Source organism: Chiloscyllium plagiosum, chromosome 36 (assembly GCF_004010195.1).
Source record: "Chiloscyllium plagiosum isolate BGI_BamShark_2017 chromosome 36, ASM401019v2, whole genome shotgun sequence".
NCBI lineage: Eukaryota > Metazoa > Chordata > Chondrichthyes > Orectolobiformes > Hemiscylliidae > Chiloscyllium > Chiloscyllium plagiosum.
Window position 1 is genome coordinate 28,899,759 of NC_057745.1, and position 27,008 is coordinate 28,926,766.

The 27,008-nt window shown below is 39.7% G+C and overlaps 2 protein-coding genes across 7 annotated transcripts in view; one reads left to right on the forward strand and one right to left on the reverse strand.

Annotated features, from left to right (window-relative positions):
- zgc:158785 (uncharacterized protein LOC791214 homolog) overlaps positions 1-27,008 on the forward strand; it is an 85,650-nt gene that overhangs the window by 29,994 nt on the left and 28,648 nt on the right. For 2 of the 4 annotated variants that reach the window (XM_043677594.1, XM_043677593.1), the window contains one exon: positions 244-1,790. The exons of the other annotated variants lie outside the window; for them this stretch is intronic. In XM_043677594.1, the coding sequence (XP_043533529.1) occupies positions 244-402 (159 nt within the window). In that variant the 3' untranslated portion in view covers positions 403-1,790. Of the gene's footprint in view, positions 1-243; positions 1,791-27,008 lie in introns of those variants that run through there. 4 annotated transcript variants of the gene reach the window in all.
- Positions 4,627-27,008, reverse strand: part of LOC122541073 (lamin-L(III)-like) — a 43,695-nt gene continuing 21,313 nt past the window's right edge. For all 3 annotated transcript variants that reach the window (XM_043677585.1, XM_043677584.1, XM_043677586.1), the window contains exons 5-12: positions 25,334-25,459; positions 21,266-21,486; positions 13,540-13,753; positions 11,695-11,802; positions 9,259-9,360; positions 7,859-7,972; positions 5,636-5,673; positions 4,627-5,113 (exon numbers count right to left, since the gene is read on the reverse strand). In XM_043677585.1, the coding sequence (XP_043533520.1) occupies positions 5,089-5,113; positions 5,636-5,673; positions 7,859-7,972; positions 9,259-9,360; positions 11,695-11,802; positions 13,540-13,753; positions 21,266-21,486; positions 25,334-25,459 (948 nt within the window). In that variant the 3' untranslated portion in view covers positions 4,627-5,088. The remainder of the gene's footprint in view (positions 5,114-5,635; positions 5,674-7,858; positions 7,973-9,258; positions 9,361-11,694; positions 11,803-13,539; positions 13,754-21,265; positions 21,487-25,333; positions 25,460-27,008) is intronic.

The window sequence follows — 27,008 nt, forward strand, 5'->3', positions numbered from 1 at the left end:
TATCTTTTGTAAACACATGTACCATGTGCAATTCATAAAGAGGCACTTTTATGCAGACAGTACATTGAGTCTAGAACATAATGTCTTGATGCCACTATCAGAAGTCTTGCGAGATTGGGGAAGACACTAAATTCAGCAAAGTAGAAGTCAACAGGACACCGCTCATGTTTACTAAAATCTAACTCCACTCAGAGCCTGAAACTGATTTTAAATCTAATGTACCATGCTTACTTTTGGCTGCAGGCTTCTTTTCGATATCACATTCGACTGCTCAAAGAATGGAGACGGACCAACCAGAATGTGAAACTGCTCATTCCAAAATCACAAGTGTTACTTGGCAAAAAACCCAATCTCCTAGCTCAAAACACGAGCATAATTGTTTCTAAAGAGACTATTGTCTAACTTTCTAAAAGAATTGCCTTAAATGCTGAGATGTACAATGTTGGCAGGAGGGACCAATGTTTTGAATTGTTGTGGAAACTGAGAAGGATGTATGTTCTGGTAATGCGTAGACGGGTGAGAAATGTAAGCTGTTGACTGACTTTTCTATGAACAAAGTTAATCCTCAACCAACCATTCCTTCAGTGGTATTTGTACTGGGGAATGTTTACTATGAGCTTTCTAAATAGCAGGAAAGTCGAGGGTGAAAGTTCTTTTTCCCCTGTTGTGTGAATCCCTGTTTTCCACCTACCAAAAATGGCCATGTAGTTCTTTACAACTTTGAGAGTTCTTGTGTTACATGAAAAAAAAGCTTGTGTGTGTGTGTTTTTGGGGAGATGCAAGTTCCTCCTTGAGAAAATTAAAATTACAAGGAAGTAGCAGACCCACTGAGCTCCTCTTCATTTAGATATGGAGGTGCTAAAACCCTGTGGCATGGTATTTACTCAATGGCTTTTGTTGCAACTGACACCTTCCCTGGCTTAGGCTTCAGTGATGAGCGTGCACTATCAGCAAATACAATGCTCCATTTGGATCCTTACTATCCATCCACAAGTATCCTCAAAAGCTTTGATATTTATTATGTCACACACTGGTACAGAAACGAAAAAACAACACGATCCAATATACAGTATAGTATTCTCCTTCGAAATGAAAACTTTGCTTGTCTGAATAAACCACAAAACCCAGGGGAAGCCAAATTTAAAGAAGAAATTTCAAAATAACACATTTATGAATTATCCAAGGATTTGTTGACCCTATTCATCTTTCGCTTTAACCCCTGGTTTCAAATTTATTTTGGTGGTAAAAACAAGGATTATTTTGGGTTCTGCTGGCTGTTGATCTAAGCAATTATTTGTTTTTAAAAATAGTAATGTGATTCATATTGCTCAATTTTGCCACTTCAGTCAGATTCTGGACAGTGAACCTTTTTGTGAATGATTGCAAAGCCACGGTGGCTAAAGTGGACATGTAACAGAAGTGACAAAGGAATACCCAATAGGCATTAAATAATTGCATTGTATTGCTGTTAAAATAAATATTGACAGTGGTTTAAGAATAAAAGTGGTATGGAAGTGGATTCTTGTACAAGTGAATGTTAACTCAAAAATAAGTCAACATAGCCATGGAAAAGAATGAGGAGAAACTTAGAGTATGATACTTAATGTGAGTAGGAGGTAAATGAATCAGGCCCAGCTAGATGAATCAAAGACGAGCAGGCACCATTGGCTGCCTTTACTGACAACATAGTTCGAGTACAGTCATGGAGGCACAGAGTTGCACAGCATGGGAACAGACCTTCAATCCAAATCATCCATGTTGACCAGATATCCTAAAGGAATCTTGTCCCATTTTCCTACATTTGGCCCATATCCCTCCAAACCCTTCCTATTCATATACCCATCCAAATGCCTCTTAAATGTTGCAATTGTACCGACCTCTACCACTTCCTCTGGCAGCTCATTCCATACCCATACTGCCTGTGTATGGAAAAGTTGCCCCTTAGGTCCTTTTTAAATCTTTTCCTTCTCGCCTTAAACTAACAGCCTCTAGCTTTGGACTCCCCTACCCTGGGGAAGAGACCTTGGCTATTCATCCAAGGTTTTAAACCTCTATAAAGGTCACCCCATAGGCTGTGACGCTCCAGGGAAAATAGCTCCAACCTATTCAGCCTGTCTTTATATAGCTCAAACCTGCCAACCCTGTAACTCTTTTCTGCACCCTTTCACTGTTTAATAATCTCATTACTGTAGCAGGGAGACCAAAATTGAACGCAGTATTCTAAAAGCAGCCTAACTAATGTCCTGTACAGCCATAGATGACAACCCAACTCCTATAATCACTGCACTGATCAATAAAGGCAAACATGCCAAATGCCTTCTTCATTACTCTGGCCATCTGAGACTCTACTTTCAAGGAAATATGAACTTGCACTCCAAGGTCTAAGATACATGTCCATGAGGGAGAACAGCATGACAACTAAAGCCAGAGATAGCAGTCATGCCCTTGTAACATTCTTCTAAACAATGGAGGCAGATAGCCTTTTTTTATGGCTGATGAAACAAGCTTGGGAAGAAATGGAAACAGAGTCAGAGTCACAGATGCACAGAAAGAGACCCTTCAGTCCAACCCGTCCATGCCGACCAAATATCCCAACTCAATCAAGTCCCACCTGCCAGCACCCGGCCCATATCCCTCCAAACCCTTCCTATTCACGTACCCATCTAAATGCCTTTTAAATGTTGCAACTGTACTAGCCTCCACTACTTCCTCTGGCAGCTCATTCCATATACATACCACCCTCTGTGTGAAAAAGATGCCTCGTAGGTCTCATATCTTTCCCCTCTCACCCTAAACCTATGCCCTCTAGTTCTGGACTCCCCCACCCCAGGAAAAAGACTTTGCCCATTTATCCTGTCCATGCCCCTCAATTTTGTAAACCTCTATAAAGGTTACCCCTCAGCCTCAGACACTCCAGACAAAACAGCCCCAACCTGTTCAGCCTCTCTCTCTAGCTCAAATCTTCCAACATCCTTGTAAATCTTTTCTGAACCCTGTCAAGTTTCACAAGATCTTTGATAGGAAGGAGACCAGAATTGCACACAATATTCCAACAGTGGTCTAACCAATGTCCTGTACAGCTGCAACATGACCTCCCAATCCCTGTACTCAATACTGACCATTAAAGGAAAGCATTCCAGACACCTTCTTCACTATCCTATCTATCAAAACTTCACCAGAGTTTATTCTGGCAGTGTTTCTCTGTACACAGTCAGCAGAACATTGCTAACCCTTTCACATATTTGATGTAGACACTTTGTTGCTTTGGAAGGAGTTGTGGTATTCATGAGTAAGGCCACAAACCTGCACTTGTCAACTGTTTAGATATGAACAGTCATGAGTTGGTGCTTGAGAACGAGGCTACCACCTTGACAATAAATATTCAAATGCTAAAAACTGTGAAAAGGATAAATATAAAAATTGCACCAATATTTAAGGTAAATTGAGAAAACTGTAAATCAAACCTTAAAATCTTAGCACATTTAGACAGACAGAAAATGAGCCTTGTGAAAAGGAACCTGCTTCCACAATGTTGTAACTGGTGCTACAATAGGATAAACAGCACCACCAGCACCCACAGCTTCCACATTGGGGAAAAAAAAGTGTAGATTTTTCTTCAAATACGACAGCATCAAGGGATAGCACAGCATTCGGCCACTTGTACACGGTTTGTGTGAGAATTGCAGTCATGTGGGCCCTGTGGGAGCTTTCTCTCAAGTTACAGCCTATAGATCATAGGTATTGGGACTAATGTTTGGTTAGCATTTGACTACAGCTCCAACAGAACAATGAAAACTTGACAATGTTTTCTACAAGATGTTATGAAACTCATTATTTAACTGTAACCTGTACTTAAAGCTAATGGTGGGGCTTGAATTTCTGGATTAGTCGAAGCTTGGCACGCCATCTTAAAGGATCAAATTTGTGTCGAGATTTTGCATTTAAAAAAGGAAGAAGTTTGCCTCTTCAGACTACATGTAGACTAGGGACAGTAGCGTCACCATAGTCTCACCAGGCCACAAGGCTGCTCTCTGATTAGACAGTGGTAGTTTAACCTCAGGCAAGGGAAGAGGTTGAGAAGGAGTTTTCTTCATGGTAGCCTAAGCCAGTGCAGGAATTGAACCCAAATTGTTGGCATCACTCTGCATTGCAAATCAGCCAGTCAATGAGCTAAACCAACTTCCAATCGGGACAGTGATAACTCATCAACCTATTGGCCTACACTCTGGCCACAGGGAGATTGGCCTTTATCACACCAGTGTACTTTGCTGGATAAACAGAGATTGGCAAGATATTCCTTACATAACAATAGATCCTTTTAAGTTTTCACCAAGTTTGTACTATGTTTGGAAAATAATTAAAGTGAAACGTCACAACAGAATTATGAAAAGATATTTATTTTAGTCAATTTTAATCTTCCAAGTTAATATTGATTCATAAATAATTTGAATACTCTAGAAAATCCTCATTTATGTAATTTGTTCATAGATAAAGAATGTACAAATATGATATACTAAATCACAAGTCTGTAAAGTGAATTTGTGCAATTAATGCTGTTCTTTCCCCTTGGATAATGAGGGGAGGGAGGACAATAGACAAGATAGGAAGGAACGGAATTTAAGAATAAAATTGAGAGTTTTGTGGGTAATAGATACGAAGTGGACAAGCAAATAAACGCAAAGAGCTGGGTGAAATTAAATATCTAATTTCTGGAGAATGCTCTTGAGATTTAACCATTTTGTCAGGAATTAAGGAACAAAGCGACAAAACATTTAAACACAATGTTGATAAATTTTAAATTGTGCATATGGGGTTGATTGAGGATGAAAAGGTGAGAGAGACACTGATCAAATGAAAGAGATCCAAATCATTCCTAAATTGAATCACACTTAAAAGGTCATTTCAGTTGTGTCAGTTGTCACAATTTGCAGCAATAAACATTTCATGACATTTGTGCATCATTTTCATTTAAAGTGTCCGAATGAACCATAAAATTAAGGTGATTAAAAAACACCTTTGATCATTACAAATCAGCAATTTGGCAAAAACATACAATTACAGAGAGCATCTCTCAGAAGGAACAGTTATTTAGAAGAATCCATTTCTCTCGGATCTAAAAATGGAAACATTAAACAGAAACCTGTTAGAGTTAAGTGAGAGTTGGCTCTAATCCGAGCCCGACTAATTCATTCAATGTTGGATTACATTCTATGCAAAGCAAAATGTTTGAATATCAATTGCAGTATTCAAAAAGGACTGCTGTTATCCTCAAGAATAAACAAGTACTTTGCAGATTTTTCAAACTGCAAGTATAATTGTTTAAGCAGATTTTTAGGTAACATTTTGCTAAAAGTAAATAATTAAATTAATACAATTGCACTTTCTGAATGTCTCAGTACATGATAATGTTTTATTATCTGTGCAGTTCTTAATCTCAAACGAAATGTTTCTGTTAACTTTACTCAATGAAGTGCTCCCATTAAACAGTCACTTTTCAAAAAAAAAAGTTAAATATTCCTCTGAAACAGACATTAACTGTGTTCCAAAAGCAGCATTACAGTCAGTATACAAAAGAAGGCTACTCAGAAATAAACTGAAGGATTCAGCTTTGACCAATGGAAGCTTTTACTCTTACATTATACAGCAATTTGGATCTTCATTCTCAGCACGGCCCTGCAAAACAACAGAGACTCCATAAATTAAACGAGGTAAGACCACCGGTAATGGTTCCATTCATAATTATGACAGTCCGTATAATACCCTGCATGCTATAAAAAGCCAGGTTTAATTTCTGCATTGAGTTAGCAATCAGAGCAGGGGTGAAATATAGGATCAATTATTCGGTGGATCAGTGAAGGAAGGAAGCAGGTGGAAGAAATCACATTAAGTTTCAGGCTTTGGTTAACCTTGCTCGAAAGCATTCAACTTATATTTCCGATTGGAAGAAAGGTACACAGGATCCATACAGTGGAGATTAGAGAACATCATTACATTGATCAGGAACAAATATAAGAGTGTAAATTCACTAACTCAAAAACAGCTCCATGCAAGAATTACCAAATATAAATACATTTCCAGGAATCAGTTTCCCATTCGTAATGCTTTGATAAAAATGTAAAAAACACCAGTGCAACTCCTAAGTTATACGCGCATATGAGAGGTTTCTGGATGGGTATACAAATAGGTAGAGTTTAGAGGTATACAGGCCAAATGCTTGCATACAAGACTAAATTAATCTAGAATATCTGATCGACATGGACAAGTTGAACCGAAAGATACGTTTTTCGTTCTCTGTGATCTATGAAAGTCTCTGAACACATATCTGAAATTCATCTTTTCCGTGTAAATAATAAATTTTGACATCATAAATATGCTGGTACTTTTACACACTTTTTTAAGCAAAGAAATGCTTAATGGCGATTCAAATTATGAATCAAGAGCAGGAAACTATCAGATTTTTGTTAAAAGCTGGGAATGTAAAAAAAAGCAAAAAAGCACAAAACTCAGAATGCCACTGATAGAAACATGCGCTGATCAGTTTCTGTGACTTAAGACATAATTTGTCTTAATCAAATTGCTTGATAATGTACAGCGATATTTTTATGCACCCTTTATGTACAGAAAGATATGGTTTTTTTGTTAGAGTATAAGAAATGCATCTGTTCTTGAAAAACAAAAAAAAAATCACCTAAAAATTTGCTGTGCGCCTTATGGTCTGAAGGTTACATCCTTATGGATTTTAGGTGTAGGGGTGGAGAAGGACCCTATTTCGTTCCTTTTGGGCCTATCCATTGTATTTCCTGCAGACTCGCATAAGGCAAAACTTTTCAATATTCTTACGTTCTGTGCAAGGAAGAATATCTTGCTAGGTTGGATATCCGAAAAACCCCCAGGCCTGTCGGGTTGGCGGAAGATTGTTATGGAGCATATTCCCCTGGATTTTCTCACAAATATGGTACACCACAAAACTGAGAATTTTTACAAGACATGGCAACCCTTTTTGAAATATCTAGACACAGATTTATCTGCCACACTAACAAGGGCTTTTATATAGCCGTAACAATTGTGTTTCATGAGTCCAATATCCAGGGAGGAGGAACTGTGAACGTGAGACTGTTTTGTTTGACTGGGCTGAGTTATTACTATTTATTTGTTTTTATTTGTTTGTTGTTAGGTATTTATTTAGTTAGTTAAATAGCTAGTTTAGGGTTTTTAAAAAAATTTTATACTTCTCTATGAATGTTTATACGTTTATATAGGAGGGTAGGTTTGGGAATTTTTTTTATTATTTGGGTTTAGTTTTGTACTGTTTTGAATTTCATTGTTTTGTATTTGTTGTAATATTTAAAAACCTATTTTTACTTAATAAAAATATTATAAATTTAAAAAAAATGTTTGCCCAAACTGTCTCAAAGAAGAGCAATCATATCTTCTCTGACCTCTGCACATAACCAAAGTTCCCATTCCACATTTAATTCCAGAAAATTCTCTCTGCATCCTCTACAAAGTCTCAATATCCTCCTAAAAATGCTACGCGTAAGAGTTTTTCCTTGGGTACCCTGTATGATAGCCAATGTTATGGTTTTATGACAGTCTTCCAGATACCATTCTTATTGACAATGGAATGTTATTGTCCAATTGAAGCACTTTTCCAAACACATCCTTTTTATTCTACATGATGTGCACATTACTACGACAGATATTAGTGGGGACAAGTAGATCTGTTCCATTTTCTCAGATATTCTAACTGATTCATATTACCATATTGGTTTTCTACTACAAAAGTAAAATCACCAGGATGCTTTAGATTGCATTTTGCACATCCAATACTAAGTAGCATTCTTTTGAACATTCATACCTTTGGATAATGTTCAGTTTGCCTGCTGCCCTCAACGACATCTTCATCGTCCTGGTCTCTAGATTCACTTCCCAATATTCCAGGTATTTGCACAGCAGCACATGAAGCCATCTCCTGTGAAATCAGTATGGTTAGTTGACCAAAAGATCTCATATTCCACAGAACAAAACAGGCTAAAAGGGCTTCCTTAAGATGTTATTATGTAAGATTATGACATCTTGTTAAGTTATCCTAAAGGAATTCCTGCCTGTTTTATATCTGAAAAAGGACTGGTGGCTTACCCAAGCCCATAAATGGGTTTCAGCACCACCCTAGATTTTTAATAGGATATTATTTTGCTTTTTAATTTAAATGTCAGCCTTGAGCAATTAACTCTCATTCTGCAAATAAACCACCCCACCCCCACCCCGGACATCAAATTATGTCAAAAGCATTAAAAGGCACAAGGTTAAAACAGTTCCTTCTTATATGAGAAATTTGAAAATTTCACAAGGAATTTTAAAATGATGCAATGTCACAGTGAATTATACAGGTCTCTGTAAATCTCTCCATTCAATTATATATTTATCTCAAGTGAATAATTTCTGCCTACATTTTTGATCAAGTTTTCAGTTCAAGGCTTTATTTGATTTGTTCATGCCAAGTGCTTTGAATATTGCTAAGTGAAAAATACAAGTTCTGTGAAAGCATTTATGAGAATCAGGAAAGTAGTGCACTGATTGGAGGAAATTATCACAGTAGTCCAAACTTAAGTCAATGACTGAATGGATGACATTATGGAAATATTTCCATTTCAGTAGAAACTGGTTTATACATTAAATCAGATATACCAGGCACACAGGGTTTATACTAATTGAGAATTTGATTAGGAATGTCGTTGAAACTAGAAGCAACAAAGTTAGTATTAAAATACAAGCTTTACTCAGTTATATATTTTTATGAATTTGCAAGTGATAATTTTTCAAATGCATTTGCAAATTTTGCACTATTTCACTCATTAGGAAAGTATTAGAAAAATATCACACAACTATATTTTTAAATTACATTTTCTTGACTCAAAAGCACCACAACAGGAGTCAATTCAGCAAAACCTTCAAGCATTTTCATTTCTCGGTGTAGACTGCATTCGCTAAAAGGATTTTTGCGCACACTGTCAAAAAGTATTTCTTTTGCAAAATGCCACCACTATTTCTATGGGCTGCTGTAGCAAAATCAGACTGGATGGAAAATAAGTACTGTGTTACCTTAACATCACAGATTAGTAAAGAAAATCGCCAAAATTAGGTGAAAAAACTATTTAACCTGAGTTAGTATTCGTTAACTGTGCCCAAAATACGTAGAGATAAATGCACTTATCTTTGTGCTTGCATTGTAATTATAAAAAAGTTGAGCATACATACCTCTCCATTAGCATTGAGGAGAACTACCTCTCTATCATCTCTTGTTCCCCATGATTTCTGGCCCCTCCACACCAGGACAACATCAGAACCTTCAGCCCAGATCTAACGCAAAAACAAAGGCACAAGTAAAATTAAATACTTTTAGGATTCACACTAAAAGAAAAATTTACACAACTGCATTTTTCCACTAGTGTAAAATTAACTCTGGCAAATTCATTGGATTCCCTAATCCATCATCAAGAGCTCCACAGGACAGTAAAAGTGATAAACACATTGTACTTTTAGATGGTCTTCCTATATAAAAAAAAATACATCATAAAAAGTATCCACTTGTATCAGGTGGCTTAAAAGTACATTAACTTAATAGAGCTTAATATATTCAGATCAGTTCGCAAGTTAAAATATCCACTCATGCACCAAAACAGTGGAGGCAGAAAGATATTGAGAATGTTCCCTTGTTCAGCAGTTAGGCCTACTCTGCATGCGACTCAGTCAGGGATCTGTACAGCATAGGAAAAAAGGCTCTTCAGCCTATTGCATCAATGCTGATCAAAAACAACCAAACAATTCTAATCCCATTTTCGAACTCGTGGCCCTCGGCTTGTATGCCTTGGTATCTCAAATGCACATCTAAATGCATCTTAAATGGGATGAGGGTTTCAGCCTCGACCACCCTTGCACATAGCGAGTTCCAGATTCCCAACACCCTCCAGGTGGAAAGAGTTTTCCCTCATCCCCTCGAAACGTCCTGGTCTTCACCTTAAATCTCATGCCCGCTAATCATTGATTCCTTTGTCAAAGGGATCGCTTTGTCCTCTCTATGTCCCTCAGGTGGGAGGCAATGGCCTAGGGGTATTATGACTGGACTATTCATCAAGAGTCCCAGGAAATGTTCTGTGGACCTGGGTTCGAATCTCACAGTCGCTGATGGTGGAATTTGAATTCAATAAAAATATGGAATTAATAATCATCATGAATCCACTTAGAATCCTACATACATTCTCTAGCTCCACACACAAATTATGACACTGGTCCTTACTAGCCCTTCTCTTTCACCAGTTATCATTTTATCCTTAATATACCTGTAAAACATTTTTAGGATTTGACTTCAGATTATCTGTTCGTATCCCCTTTTAGCTATCCTAATCTCCCTTTTAAGTTTCCTCTTACACATTTGATAATCCTCTAGTACTTCTGCTGTTTCATAGCATAGCTTACTAGTGCACCCATACCCGGGAGTAACTAGCTTATGCAGAAGCTTTGATGTCAATATAAAACTCCTTCAGCACCTGCCACACTGCTCCCTGTGGATGTTTGCAACATCATTGAGCTAGAAAAAATATCAAGTGCTCGTAGAATCAGACCAAAATAAATCAACCAGCCACAAGCATGTAGGTAGCATGTAATAATCCCTTTAAATAGCAATGGAGGCGTTCCAATCCTGCTGCTAAATGTGTGTTCAGCTGCATGAAGTTTAGGACAGCATGGAACTCCAAAACTCTGATTTGAAAACAGTAGTCCATTTGATCAAAAGGAATCAGCATGCTTCAGACACTGGAGAGTTTCCTTTTGTATAGGCTTGGCACATATTCACACTACAATCCTTAGCAACAGCAGTGAACATGAATGGGCACCATGGACGCCATTTTGGGTCTCAAAAAACAAGCATCAGTCTGTTGACATGCCTGATTTCTCTGACTTGACAATTAATCTTTTGGAAATGATGACTGGGTTTGATTAAATGCCCACACTTTACAAGCTATTTTCCAGATGCTACAAACACTTTGTTCACATTCAATGTCCCCTAAAAAAAAAACAACAGACAACAGATACATGGAATTAGAATTCCTACAGTGTGGATACAGGCCCTTTGGCCCAACAAGACCACACCAACCATCTCACCCAAACCCATTCCCCCTTACTCTACATTTACCCCTGACTAATGCACCGAACCTACACATCCCTAAACACTATGGGCAATTTAGCATGGCTAATTTACCTAACCTGCACATCTTTGGAAACCCACACGGGGGATTGTGCAAACTCCACACAGACAGTTGCCCAAGGATGGAATCGAACCCACGTCCCTGGCACTGTGAGGCAGCAATGCTAACCACTGAGCCATCGTGGGCCCCCCCCCCCCAAAGTTCAGATGACAGTTGGAAACATGAAGAATTTAATCAGTGATCCTGATACCTACGTTAATCAAAGCACTCTGTTGCCATGAAATACGTTATATAATGCTTTAAAAAAATTGTTGAGGGCATGATTTAGTACACTGCAATTAAAGATGGAAAATCAGCCTTAAATACAAACAATAAAATTACAATGAAATATTATGTAGAAAAGAATAAACCTTATTTTCCTGCAGCATTAACTTCCTTTTACCTGGATATTTAACACGGAAAAGTACTAAAGCTCTAGGTAAATACTTACTGTTACAACTTGCTTAGATTTAAGTGTAAAACGTGCAGGAAATTTGTAAGTAAGCTGGGTCAAATCCGGAAATTCTCTCCTTATTGTCCATCCACCTAATGGCTGATCCTACAAAAAAAATGGCAAATATTGTACTGTCAAAATTTTGCAAGTAACAATTTGTTCAAAATTGATTTTTTTGTGGGGTGTTTTCTAAAATTTCATTTAAAATAATCACCTGTCCATAGATTAGAATCATAGAATCCCTACGTTGTGGAAGCAAGCCATCAAATCCACACCAAGCCTCGGAAAAGCATCACACCCAGACCCAGCCCCCTCCCAAGATGTCCCTGTAACCCTGAATTCCCCCAGGCCAAACCTCCTAACCTGCACGTCTTTGGACTGTGGGAGGAAACCAAAACACCTAGAGAAAACCTACGCAGACACGGGGAGAATGTGCAAATCCACACAGTCACCTGAGGTTGGAATCGAAAGCGGATCCCTGGCACTGTGAGGCAGCAGTGCTAACCACTGAGCCACTGTGCACATAGTTATTCTGTAAATATGTCCCCTAATTTGAGATTTACTCACTAGTGGAAACACTGAGCCCCTACGGGGATACATTTTTGTCTAAACAAAATTGCTAATTGTTTCAGGCATAAAACGTCCTATAATTCACACCCAAAAATATTCAAGTGTTACTTTGCATTAACCTGCAAGGATGCTCAAAACTTATTTTTAAAAAGGTACTCTAATATGTAATAAGCAACAGTGACTAAGATTCAACCCAGAGGTCAAATCTAACAGGTGAGCTCCTTGCTATCAAATCTCAACCTGTTCCTCATGCAAAAGATCGAAATGAATTAAAACTTCCTGTTCAACCCTCACCCAATGAAAAATAATGGAATGCATTCCTGGATCAACAAAGCAGTAGTTTTTGTATCTAGAATTCTCTTAAGAGTCAGAAATATTGACTCCTAGCACTGAACCAAAACATTTTTGAAAAAAACTCAATTGTTTTGTTTTACAAGCAATTTGGCTTTGCTATTTTCATCTTCAATGAGTAAAGAAACAATAAAACAGCTATTCGTCGAAAGAGTAACAAGTTTGGATGATGTCAGAAAACTAATTTAGTGGGAGGGCAAGATTGTATTCACCACTTATGGATCTTATACTTGAACAACCAATTTGAAAGGATGGATACTGGCTGAATGAATGGGCAAGAGTATGGCAGATGTAACATAATAAACAAACAAGTGTGAAGTTTCCCACTTGGGTAGGAGGAAGGAAGATGCTGAGAGATTACAAAGTGTTAATATCCAAAGAGATGTCATTGTCTTTCATAAGTCACTGAAAGTTAGCATGCACGTGCAGAAAGCAAATGCTACATTGGCCTTGATCACAATATTTGAATAAAAGAGCAAAGAAGTTTTGCTTCAATAGTGAGTCCACATTTGGAACATTACATACAATTCTGATGCCTTTTATCTCAAGAATAGACTTACCATAGAGTGCAGGGGAGGTTCACCAGACACATTCCTGTAGTAGTATAAGTGTCCAAGTGCCCCTATTCTACACGGTTTCAAAGAATGAGAAGGATCTCACAGAAACTTATAAAATTAAAAGGGATGGACAAGGTAGGTGCAGAAAAGTCTATTATCCTCGCTGTGGGATCTAGAACCAGGGTATAGTGTTTGAATAAAAGGGAACCCTTTTAGAACTATGAGTGGGAAACTACTTATAGAATATTGGAGCAGGCCCGAAGGGCTGAATAGACTACTCTGCTCCAAGGTTTTTAGTTAGTAAATCAACAATTGCATTTTGCTGCTACAAGATAAAGGCAACAAACTCTAAAGGGGTCTTTACCTTATCAGAAATATTCTTTATTTTGATAAATTTTCCATCATTGTCAATTTCTTCTAAGATAAGTTGCCCGGTGGAAAACACATGTTCACGTATTCCGTAAACGCGGCTGGCAACCTCTGGTTCGATCAATCTTCGCTTTGTTCCTCGGAACCTTGGGTCACCTCCCGAGGTAAGGGCCACTCGACGTGAAACTGGAGTAGGTGTCATATCAAATCTGTAACAATGGATGATATTTCAGAGGTTAGGAAGTATTTGTTGCATGAAGGCTTTGCAATTTCACTCTATAGGCTACATATCTCCACTGGCAATTTACACACAACTGCTCACTTTCAGTGAAGCCACAGTTACAGTGAACAACCTTCCTTGCAGCTTCTCTTTACTCTTTCGTTTAGACATGGGCGTCACATCGGGAAGGCCAATTCTTATCCCTAATCGCTCTTGACATGAATGACTTGCCAGGCCAGTTAAGAGTCAACCCTATTGCCAAAGATCTGAAGTTATATGTAGGGCCAGGAGACGTAAGCAGAATTAGGGAACCAGATGGGGTTTATGATAATGGAAAGTAGTCTGAAGACAGCATTATGGAGATGAGCTGGGTTTTTTCCAGACTTATTAATAGAGGTTGAATTCCATCATCTGCAAATGGTGTGATATTTTTAATGCAAGGAATGATCAAAATATGAAATGATTTGGCAAAAGTCACTGTAGAATCATTGCAATTTTGGGAAATGAATTTATGTCTTTCGAATACCATCTAAGCCTCTGGATTCCTAGTTCAGTGGCATTATTTAATACCAAAGGAATTGTTTCACTTTCTAATTCCTATTTCGAACATTTTGGTATAGCCCAAGGATATTCAGCTATATTAGCTCCTGTTGGAACTGTATCTCCAATCCTATTTTCCTCCAACTCTTTAATCATTGTCACATTTTCCTTACTTCCATTTAGAATCATAGAGATGTACAGCACGGAAACAACCCCTTTGGTTATGCTCGTCCATGCTGACCAGATATCCTAACCTAATCTAGTCTCATTTGCCAGCATTTGGCCCATATCTCTCTCAAACCTTACTATTCATATACCCATCCATATACCTTTTTAAATGTTGCAATTGTACCAGCCTCCACCACTTCCTCTGGCAGCGCATTCCATACACGTACCCACCCTCTGCGTGAAAAAGTTGACCCCTTAGATCCCTTTGACATTTTTTCCCCCCTCACCCTAAACCTAGGCCCCTCCCCCGCCCCCCAACCCTAGGGAATAGACTTTGTCTATTTACCCTATCCATGCCCCTCGATTTTATAAACTTCCATAAGGTCACCCCACAGCCTCCAAAGCTCCAGGGAAAACAGCCCCAGCCTATCGAGCCTACCTCCAACCCTGGCAATATCCTTGTAAATCTTTTCTTAACCCTTTCAAGTTTCACAACATCCTTCCGCTAGGAAGACCAGAATTGCGCACAATATTGAATGGGAATTAACTCCACTTCATGAAACAGCTGCTTTTGCGAATCATGTTATATTTTGATCATTCCTTGCATGGAAACTATCACACCATTACACTGATAACTCAAAACTGATTGCTGATTTACTGATTGGTGCAATTGCATACTTGAATGTTTGGCATTCTTCAGCTGACAGCAGTGTTTCCACATTGTAGGGATACAGCAATTAACCAACAGAAAGGTATGTCATGCCTCTGTTATGTCACAAAGGTCGCCCCTTAATTGGACATTCTGCCTCACTTGTAATAGATATAAAGGGTTTGGATTTCACGACAGTTCAGTGTTAATTTAAAAAAAGAAAAAATATTGTCAAAACTCGCCATCAGTAGAAAGGCAGCATGATCCAAGTGCCTGGGTTGGAGATATCTGAAGATCCAATATGATCCCTTTAAGTCAATCTAAATGGTCATGCATTCATAAATTCCACATATGTCCAGAGGATCTACAGCTAAAATTTGAGACTTGGAGCAATATAGGATGGGTAGAAATTTCAGTCAATTAAATACAAGAAACAGATGCCACAGTTTGTGGCCACACTTCAATGTCTGTTCCCTTGCACTGACCTCACCACACCCCCGATAAATGTCCAAGATCAATCAACTTGTACACAACCTTGTCATTGTATGCAACTCCAGTGAGGTTCCTACCACATCTATAGCATCACAACCATTTGTTTCCAACACTGCAAAACCATCCAGCTTTGACTTTACCTCAGCTTCTGCGCTACGGAAACCCTCAATCAGACTCAAGCATTCTCCTAGTTCTGGCTAACCTATCTCGATCAAGCCTGTGCAAACTTGGGGCCATTCAAACTCTGCTACATAAATTCTCAGTTGCACTAATTTCTGAATTCCACCCCTCCAGCATTAATTTGTAGACATTGACTGCCAATTCAGTAAATGGCTTGATTTTAAAAGGCTCATCCTCATTTTCGTGATCTCTTTCCAACTAATGCAGCAACCACATGCTGCCTAATCCATCTCCTACTGAGACTGTTACACTGCCAATTCTGGCCTCTTCAGCATTTCCAATTCCATACCTGCTGTCAATATGGTGAATCTTCTCTGATCTGCTTCTCAAGCCAGTATATGTTTCCTTAGATGAGAGTCCCAAATTGTTCACTGTACTCTAGCTGTTGTCTGACTTGTACTTTGCCTCTGATGATGACACAGGGATGACACAGGGATGACACAGGGATGCAGAAAGGTTAAGCAAGTGGCAGATGTAACATAATGTAGGGAAATGTGAGGTTATGCAGTTTGGCAGGAAGAATAGAGAAACTGATTATTTACATGGAGAAAAAGACTACAGAAGGATATGGGCGCACTCATCCACAAATCACAAATAGCAAGCATCCAATTTCAATGAGCAACAGGGAAGGCTAACGGAATATTGGCCTTTATTTCAAAGGGAAATGTAGTATAAAAGTAGGATGATTTTGCTATAAAGATACAAAGTACTAGTCAAAGCACAGCTGGAATGCCGTGAATAGTTTTGGGCGACATGTCTACGGAAAGATACACAGACAGTGGAGACAGTCCACAAAATGTTTAGTTAGCAGTTACCAGGAATGGCAGGACTGTCATTGGAGGAGAGATCGAGTAGGTTGGGTATGTACTCAGCGGAACAAAGAATGAGAGGTGACCTTATTGAAACATACAAGATTCTTAGATGACTTGAGGGGGTAGATAATAGAACGTTTGTTTCCCCTTGTGGGAGAGTCAGGAGCCAAAAAGGACATTATTACAGACTAAGGGGTCACTCATTCATGAGAGAGGTGAGGAGGAATTTCGTCTCTCAGAGGTTAGTGAATTTGTGGAATTCTTTACCGCACAGGGCTGTTGAGGCTAAGTATATTCAAGGCTGAGATAGATCTTTAATCCATAAGGGAATCAAAAGTTGTGGGGAAAAGGCAGGAAAGTGGGGTGGGATCTATCAAATCAACAGTGATCTCATTGAACAGTGAAGCAGACTAGGTAGGCTGAGGGGCCTACTTCTTCTGCTCGTACGTCTTCTGGTCAATAATAATTTAGATTTTATCTTCAGCAGAGGCAGCCCATGTGATGAAGGGACTCCTGCTATATTCCAGGGGGGTGACGATTTTGACCAAAATCAGGACGGTGTACAACTTGGTGGCTCTCAAACACTTGTTGCCCTTCTGTTCCTAAACAAAATGGGATCACAAACATGTGAGGTGCTGTTAAAGATGGCAACTTTCCTGTTGGAAATAGCACACAATGCAGCCAGCAATCAAAGTGACGGTACAGGAATTAGGTGATTAAGCCATCAAATGGGATAATTGGGGAATTGGACTGTTGTTTTGTTCGGAATAATATTGAAACTGCATTCAAACAGGCAAGTGGAGAAATTTCATCAGATTCCTGACATGTACCCAATAGGAGTTGGGGAGTCAGGACTGAAGCCACTTACAATAGATTTGCACAGAGATAAGAAAACCTGATACACATCATGAGCAAATAAATGCATATCTTAATTGGGGTTGTATTATAGACCTCCTAATAGTCAGAGGGAAATTGAGAAACAAACTTGTAAGGAGATATCAGCTATCTGTAAGAATAATGGAGTGGTTTGGGGTAGAAAGTGACCTGTCAAAGAAGGATGGATTGCATCTAAATTGGAAGGGGACTAATATACTGGCAGGAAAATTTGCTTGAGAACAGAAGCGAGTCAAACAACCAGGGCAGGCAGGGACAAAGCAGAGAACAAGGTAGTACTGATAAACTAAACTGCATTTATTTCAATGCAAGGGGCCTAAAAGGGAAGGCAGATGAACTTGGGGCATGGTTAGGAATATGGAACTGGGAGATCATAGCAATTACAGAAACATGGCTCAGGGATGGACAGGACTGGCAGCTTAATGATCCAGGACACAAATGCTACAGGAAGGATAGAAAGGGAGACAAGAGAGGAGGGGGAGTGGCGTTTTTGATAAGAGACACCATTACAGCTGTACTGAGGGAGGATTTTCCCAGAAATACAACCAGGACATTATTTGGGTGGAACTGAGAAATAAGAAAGGGATGATCAACTTATTGGAATTGTATTATAGACCCCCTAATAGTCAGAGGGAAATTAAGAAACAAATTTGTAAGGAGATCTCAGTTATCTGTAAGAATAATAGGATGGTTATGGTAGGGAATTATAACGTTCCAAACACAGACTGGGACTGCTATCGTGTTAAGGGTTTAGATGGAGAGGAATTTGTCAAGTGTGTACAAGAACATTTTCTGATTCAGTAAGTGGATGTACCTACTAGAGAAGGTGCAAAACTTGACCTACTCTTGGGAAATAAGGCAGGGCAGGTGACTGAGGGAGCACTTTTGGGCCAGCAACCATAATTCTATTCGTTTTAAAATAGTGATGGAAAAAGATAGACCAGATCTAAAAGTTGAAGTTCTAAATTGAAGAAAGACCAATTTTGACAGTATTAGGTTAAAACTTTCAAAAGCTGATTGGGGGCAGATGTTCATGGGAATAGGGACGGCTGGAAAATAGGAAGCCTTCAGAAAGGAGATAGCGAGAATCCAGAGACAGTATATTCCTGTTAGGGTGAAAGGAAAGGCTGCTAGGTATAGGGAATGCTGGACGACTAAAGAAATTGAGGATTTGGTTCAGAAAAAGAAGGAAGCATATGTCAGGTACAGACAGGATAGATCGAGTGAATCCTTAGAAGAGTATAAAGGAAGTAGGAATAGACTTAAGAGGGAAATCAGGAGGGTAAAAAATGGAAAATGAGCTAGCTTTGGCAAATAGAATTAAGGAGAATCCAAAAGGTTTTTACAAATACATAAAGGACAAAAGGGTAACTCGGGAGAGAATAGGGCCCCTCAAAGATCAGCAAAGTGGCCTTTGTGTGGAGCCGCAGAAAATGGGGGAGATACTAAATGAGTATTTTGCATCAGTATTTACTGTGGAAAAGGATATGGAAGATATAGACTGTAGGGAAATAAATGGTAACACCTTGCAAAATGTCCATATTACAGAGGAGGAAGTGCTGGATGTCTTGAAATGTATAAAGATGGATAAATCCCCAGGACCTCAACAGGTGTACCCTAGAATTTTGCAGGAAGCTAGAGAAACGATTGCTAGGACTCTTGCTGAGATATTTGTATCATCAATAGTCACAGGTGAGGTGCTGGAAGATTGGAAGTTGGCTAATGTGGTGCCACTGTTTAAGAAGGGTGGCAAAGACAAGCCAGGGAACTATAGACCAATGAGCCTGATGGTGGTGGGCAAGTTTAGATTAGATTAGATTACTTAGTGTGGAAACAGGCCATCTGGCCCAACAAGTCCACACCAACTCTCCGAAGAGCAACCCACCCACACCTATTCCCCTACATTTACCCCTTCACCTAACACTATGGGCAATTTAGCATGGCCAATTCACCTAACCTGCACATTTTTTTTGGACTGTGGGAGGAAACCGGAGCACCCGGAGGAAACCCACGCAGACACGGGGAGAATGTGCAAATGCCACACAGACAGTTGCCTGAGGTGGGAATTAAACCCGGGTCTCTGGCTATGTGAGGCAGCAGTGCTAACCACTGTGCCGCCCAAAGTTGTTGGAGGGAATCCTGAGTGACAGGACGTACATGTATTTGGAAAGGCAAGGACTGATTAGGGATAGTCAACATGGCTTTGTGCGTGGGGAATCATGTCTCACAAACTTGATTGAATTTTTTGAGGAAGTAACAAAAAGGATTAATGAGGACAGAGCGGTAGATATGATCTATATGGACTTCAGTAAGGTGTTCGACAAGGACCCCATGGGAGACTGATTAGCAAGGTTAGATCTCATGGAATACAAGGAGAACTAGCCACTTGAATACAGAACTGGCTCAAAAGGTAGAAGACAGAGGGTGGTGGTGGAGGGTTGTTTTGCAGACTGGAGGCCTGTGATCAGTGGAGTGCCACAAGGATCGGTGCTGGGTCCTCTACTTTTTGTCGGTAAGGACCTAGGGAGTGTTGCTGAGTAAAGAGACCTTGGATTGCAGGTTCATAGCTCCTTGAAAGTGGAGTTGCAGGTAGATAGGATAGTGAAGGCGGCGTTTGGTATGCTTTCCTTTATTGTTCAGTGTACGGAATACAGGAGTTGGGAGGTCATGTTGCGGCTGTACAGGACATTGGTTAGGCCACTGTTGGAATATTGCATGCAATTCTGGTCTCCTTCCTATCGGAAAGATTTTGTGAAACTTGAAAGGGTTCAGAAAAGATTTACAAGGATGGTGCCAGATTTGGAGGATTTGAGCTATAGAGAGTGGTTGAACAGGCTGTGGCTGTTTTCCCTGGAGCGTCGGAGGCTGAGGGGTGACCTTATAGAGGTCTACAAAATAATGACGGCATGGATAGGATAAATAGACAAAGTCTTTTCCTTGGGGTCAGGATGAGAGGGCATAAGTTTAGGGTGAGAGGGGAAAGTTGTAAAAGAGACCTAAGCGGTAACTTTTTCACACAGAGGTTGGTTCGTGTATGGAATGAGTTGCCAGAGGAAGTGGTGGAGGCTGGTACAATTGCAACATTTAAAAAAGCATTTGGATGATTGTGTGAGGGATATGGGCCAGGTGCTGGCAGGTGGGACTAGATTGGGTTGGGATATTTGGTCGGATGGACAGGTTGGACCGAAGGATTTGTTTCCATGCTGTACATCTCTATGAATCTATGACATAATAAAATATTGTACTTTGTAAGGAAATTACAGCAATGTAGGTTCACATGAAGCCTGTAAAAAGCAACTGATGGTCACGCAATGCTCAACAGAAACAACAAAATAAGTATCATCAACAAAACCATCGTTTTAGACAGATTTCAAAGCAATAAGATGTTACTGATATCAATTAGTGTTGCGGTCAGTCTAGAAATCAGCTTCGGACCTTCAAAAAGTCCCTCCATGGGGTGTTGACATATGCTAAAGATAAGAGTACTCTGCAGTTGTGAGTAGTCACCATTTTGAAATTGGTTTCTAATGCAAAGAACATACACATCTTGGACTCCAATGCATCTTTGCAATATGCCCCCATGTCACGTATTTGATTCTTGTGCCTAGTTAGAAAGGTACCATTGTACAGACAGGCTTAAAGTTGAGGCTTTCCACTAATCCACATTAAAAGGGAGAGGCTGATTTATTTGCAAAGTAATGAAAAAACATGATTTTTGAGGCCAGAACAGAGCCAGTAAACAAAGGATCACATACAAAGAGCTCACCTTTGCTCCTCTCCCTCCAGCATCTTCCTATAAGCATTTATTTCCATGTCCAAAGGCAATTTCATACCCAAACATTCACCTAATTCCTCCATCTGGACCTGCAATTTCTCACGAATTTCAGCAACTTCTTGCTCCTTGCGCGCCAGCTGTTGGTGGCTAACTGTCTTCTCACGATCTAATGCTTCCTCCAAATCCTGATTCTTCGCGCTCAGAGTAGAAATCTGAGAGAAAAAAAACTCGAAGAATGAAGGAGGGACACTTTCTTAAAAAAAGTTAGTCTACAAGAACAAAGCTCCTCTTCAACCAGAGTTCCTGAGCCCCCAAATAAGTTGTCAGAAAATAAGTTAGAGTAATTGACAAAAGAAACAAACAAAGAAAAATTTTATTGCACAGTAACCATTAATATCTGGAATGCATTTTCAAAATGGAGAATTTGGCCATTCGGCCCATTGAGTCCACACTGACCCTCCAAAGAGCATCCCTTCCAGACCCCCTTTCTCTCCAGTCTTTGGAGGGTCGGTGTGGACTGGTTGGGCCAAAGGGCCTGTTTCCACATTGTAGGGGATCTAATCTACCCTTGTAGCCATGGCTAATCAACCTAACCTACACAACCCCTCGATACTATGGGCAATTTAGGATGGCCAATCCATCTAATCCTATTAGTGCTGGAGAAAGGTCCAATCACAGCATTCAAAGAGGAATTAAAACTACTCTATTAAGAGGAAGAACTGCAAGGTAATGGTGAAAAGCTGGAAGAGTGGCACTGAGTTAGCTGCTCATTTGGAGAGTCAGTGTTGACATCATTGGCTGGATGGCTTCCTTTTGTGTTATACCAATTTTGTGAAGAATGCATCGAAGCAAAAATCATTCTAATTAGACCCTATCTAACACTTGTTTAAAAATTAACACTTGGCCAATAACCTGACATGACAACTTTACCTGCATAAATGCTTTGGTTTGCGGCAATACATATGCATTTTGTATGTGAGAATGAGGCGGTGAAAGAACTTTACATATCTTCTGAAATCATGTTCTATTCTAACATGAACAATCTTTGCATCAATTTATTATAGAAACAGTTTAAAAATAAATCACTGACATCATCCCCTTTGAATTCACAACTGGAAATAGAACACCACTTCATTTTCCCATCAGCAACAAGCAAAAGATAAATTAACCGACAAATCAGTGCAATAGTAGTGGTGAGGAAAACCAAAAACAAGATTCTGGGGGACAGAATTAATTTCCACTTGGAGGATTAATCAAGGATAGTCAGCCTGACTTTGTTTGGCATGACCTCCCCTTGACAAAGCTGATTGACTATTTCATAATCTATGTAACTATGCATGTAAATGAGGGTAGTGCAGTTGATATAACCTGTATGAACTTCGGTAAGGCTGATGTGAAGGTCTTGCATTGCAAACTGCTTAGGAAGCTAAGAACCCAAGGGGTACAGGGCAATTTGGCAAACTAGATCCAAAACTAGTTTAATGGCAGGAAGCAGAGGATGATGGGTGTTTTAGTCACTGTAGGCCTGTTCCATGGCAGACTGCACGGCTCATAGAATCACTACAGTTGGAAGCAGGCCATTCAGCACATTGAGGAGAAAGTGAGGTCTGCAGATGCTGGAGATCAGAGCTGAAAATGTGTTGCTGGTAAAGCACAGCAGGTCAGGCAGCATCCAAGGAACAGGAGAATCGACGTTTCGGGCATAAGCTGATTCCTGATGAAGGGCTTATGCCCGAAACGTCGATTCTCCTGTTCCTTGGATGCTGCCTGACCTGCTGTGCTTTATTCAGCACATTGAGTCCACACGGATCCTCCAAAGAGCTTCCCATCCAAACCAAACCCCTACCCTATCCCTGTAACCCCACATTAACCATGGCTAATCCACCTAGCCTACATATCCCTGGACTGGATGGTCAATTTAGCACAGCCAATCCACCTAACCTGCACATCTTTGGATTGTGGAGAAAACCAGAGCACCTGGCAGAAACCCACAGACACGGGGAGAATACATAAACTCCACGCAAACAGGATGGAATCGAACCCAGGTCCGTGACGCTGTGAGGCGGCAGTGCTAATAATTGAGTCACCAGTGCTGTTCAGTGCTAGTTCCTTACTGTTTGTACTATATATTAATGATTATACCTCAACGTTGATGTCTCAATCAATTATCACAGATAAAAATATTTGGTGATGTGGCAAATAGCAAGGAGGAAAGCCTATAGGATGACACAGGTGAGCTGAACAATGGCAAACGGAATTTAATCGTGAAAAGTATGTGCTGATGCATTTGGGAGGATAACAAGGTGAGGAAATATACTTGGGTTCTACTATTCAAAATATATGAGGGAAACAGAGGGACCATGTTGTGCATGCCCAAAGATCAGAGGAGAAAAAATGAGTATTGCCGATGTGGAGAGCTTATGCCCGAAACGTCGACTCTCCTGCTCCTCTGATGCTACCTGGCCAGCTGTGCTTCTCCAGCACCACACTCGGACTCTCACTCCCACGGATCCTGGAAGGCAACAGGGCAGGTAGATAAAGGTGGTTAAGATGGCATATGGGACACTTGCCTTTATTAGTCAAGGCCACAAATACTGAGGAGATCATGATAGATTGTATGTGATGTTAGTTAGGTCATGGTTGGAGTGCAACATGCAGTTCTGTTCACCTCACTAAAGGAAGATGAGATTGCACTAGAGGGTGAAGAGGAGATTCACCAGGATGTAGTCTGAACTATGAAGAGAGATTAGACATGCTGGATTGGATTGCTTGGAGCAGAGGAAGCGGAGAGGATTACTGACTGAAACGCACAAAGTTAGGACAGGAAGAGTGTCTTCCCTGTAGTAAATAACCAGTTCCAAAGGCAAGGTACAGGAGGTTGAGGGGAAATTTGAGGAAAAAGTGCAGTGGCCATCCGGAACCCACAGCATAAAAATCTGATCGAGGCAGGAACCTCAAGATTTTTAAAGGATGAGCGATTGAAACACCATAGCAAACCAGACTTTGGGCCAAGGGCTGGAAAGGGGAATTAGAACAGATAGGTGCTTGATAACAGGCAACAGCACAATGCAACAGAGGGCCTCTTTCCATGCTGTAAAATTTCAATGACTATCTATGACACTGACATAATCTAAACCAGACTTACAGGCACTTGAAAGAGGAAGGGGTTTGAAAAGATCATTCACCTTTTGTTACCGTCAGTTCTTTCATTCCTCCCCATGCTGTGGAGGAAATTCTTTGGTTATCTTTAGAATGCTTGACGGGAACCTCAATGTAAGCCTTTGGAATCAATCCATGCTCAGGGTCACCTTGCCTCACCATGCTGACACGGAGCTGGGCTGTTATGTAGCAGCCTCCCAAAGCACTAATAGATCAACAAAGATTGACCAGATCGAAGTCAAGAGCTCAAGTTTGGTTAAAAATTACTTGACAGATTGGTTGCCAATTGATACAATGGATTAGAGCAAATGTGTTAATTGGTTTTCTTTCCCTGACAGCCTATTTAAACCTTTAATGGGCTACTAGACAGTTGTGACCCCCCAGATGAGAACTCCTGGACTACATCAACTTTGATGGTACAGTTCACTAAAATAACAGAAACATCATAACCATTAGCCAACATTATATACATGGACAATTAGAGCAGTTGTTTCTAATAATTAGAAGGGTTGGGAACCTAATGATGCATATTTAAGATAGTTGCCACAACTAACCCAAGTGCAGACTAAAGAAACACAATTTAAGCAACAATTAATGAACCAGAAAGCAATGCATTGAAGGGTGACAGAAGCAACTTTAATATTAATGGTCAGAAAGAAACTGAAGGTAGACTGTTTATTTAAAAAAGGAGAAACTTTGCAGGAATATGGGGAAGAGTAGGGGCGTTAAACTAACAGGAGAGTGGTTACCAAAAAGCAGACACAGGCACAGTGGGTGAAATGGCTTCTTTCCATTCCATATGATTCTATAGCCGCAACTTTTGAGCAAAGATTCTCCATCCTGCAGGTTTGTTTTCAAAGATGTCAAGTAACCAATCTATGGAATAAAGTGAGGTTTTACCTTATTGCGACATTGATGAAGCTGTGATGTTAGATCGTCTATCCTGATTTTTGCTTCTGCTAATTCTTCCTTTGCAGCTTTAACAAATTCGTTGCTTTTTGCAGCAGCCAGCTGGGCATTCTTGAGCTATAACACATGGGGCAGAGGGACAGAGGGAGGCAGATATCATGGTACTGAGAAAACCAGGCATTTATTACAACTAACTGCTATGTACAAGCGTTACATTGCTTGGACATTGCTCAGCCATTTCACAGAACAGTTAAGAGTCAACTACTGTCAACTATTGTAGGTTTGGAGTCACTTGTAGCCCAGAAAACTCAGTGATGGCATATTTCCTTTCTCAAGTGAAATTAGTGAACCAGATAGCCATTTATCACAATTGAAAATGAACAGATATTAGAGTTTATTTTCCTCAGAAATATAGGGAAACTCTCCACTTTGACTGCAGCAACGCAAGAAAATCATAAAGTATGATCATATATGGTGGCAGGACTGTCATCACCACAAATTTCAATGAGGAAAATAGATAAATCACCTGAGGAAGTCATGACAAGGGAAATAATATTGTCAGGAAAAATTCACATACAGAATGGGTCAAATAGAATGCAGGAGCAAACACCTTGAAAAAGTAATTCTTTAGATACAGAATTGCTTCCAAACTCAATACCAAATCTAAAGCTGAACAAGTAAATGCGCTTTTGCATAAAATTAGATGCATAGTTGATAACGTTACAGCTTACTAAAGTGTAAAAGAAGGAACAGATACTTTTGAAGAACTGGAATCCTTTGATGATTAGTTTAACCTTGGAACAAATAAAATGCATGATAAAGCAAAAACTATAGAAGAATTCAGCATCTAGTGGAATCTGTAGATAGAAATCTTTAATTAAATTATCACTTAGTTTAAAAAGAAAGTTAAGATTTAAAGTTAGATTTCATCAGAACCAAAATTGTTGTTGGAATTGATGTCTCTGTCAGGTTTAATAAAATAATTTTTTTCCAGTACCATATAGAAGGTGAATGAGGAGAAGATTAAATATATCACAGGCAATCAGCAGCATTCATGTAGAAGCCCCACTAAAGATATTTGCGAGAAACTGCTATGACAGATACTAATGATCAATTTTAACGCTGGAGAAAGGGAACCTCAAGCTCCAGCCACAAGAAAATATTGTATTCATAAAACAACAGATCATTTTACAGAATAATAGTTCTGCAGAAGGGTCACTGGACTCAAAAAGTTAACTGTGTCTTTATCTCCAAAGATGCTGAGTTTCCCCAACACTTCATTTTTGTTTCAGTCACTGTCAGAAACTGCCAAAGTAGGTCAGTCACAAAAGCAGAAGTCAAATAACTACGCACATTAAAAGTATGACTTGGAGGTGCCGGGGTTGGACAGGGTGGACAAGGTTAAAAATGACAACACCAGGCGATAGTCCAACAGGTTTATTTGGAAGCACTAGCTTTCAGAGCATTGTTCCTTGGAGCACAACCATCTGATGAAGGAGCAGTGCTCCAAAAGCTAGTGCTTCCAAATAAACCTGTTGCACTATAACCTGGTGTTGTGACTTTTAACATTAAAAGTAGTTCATGAGCAGGAACAGCCTATAAATAGGCGATAAACTGAAAATATTCTTAAGGGAAAAATCAGTGATGCAAATCTAGTTTTATGGCA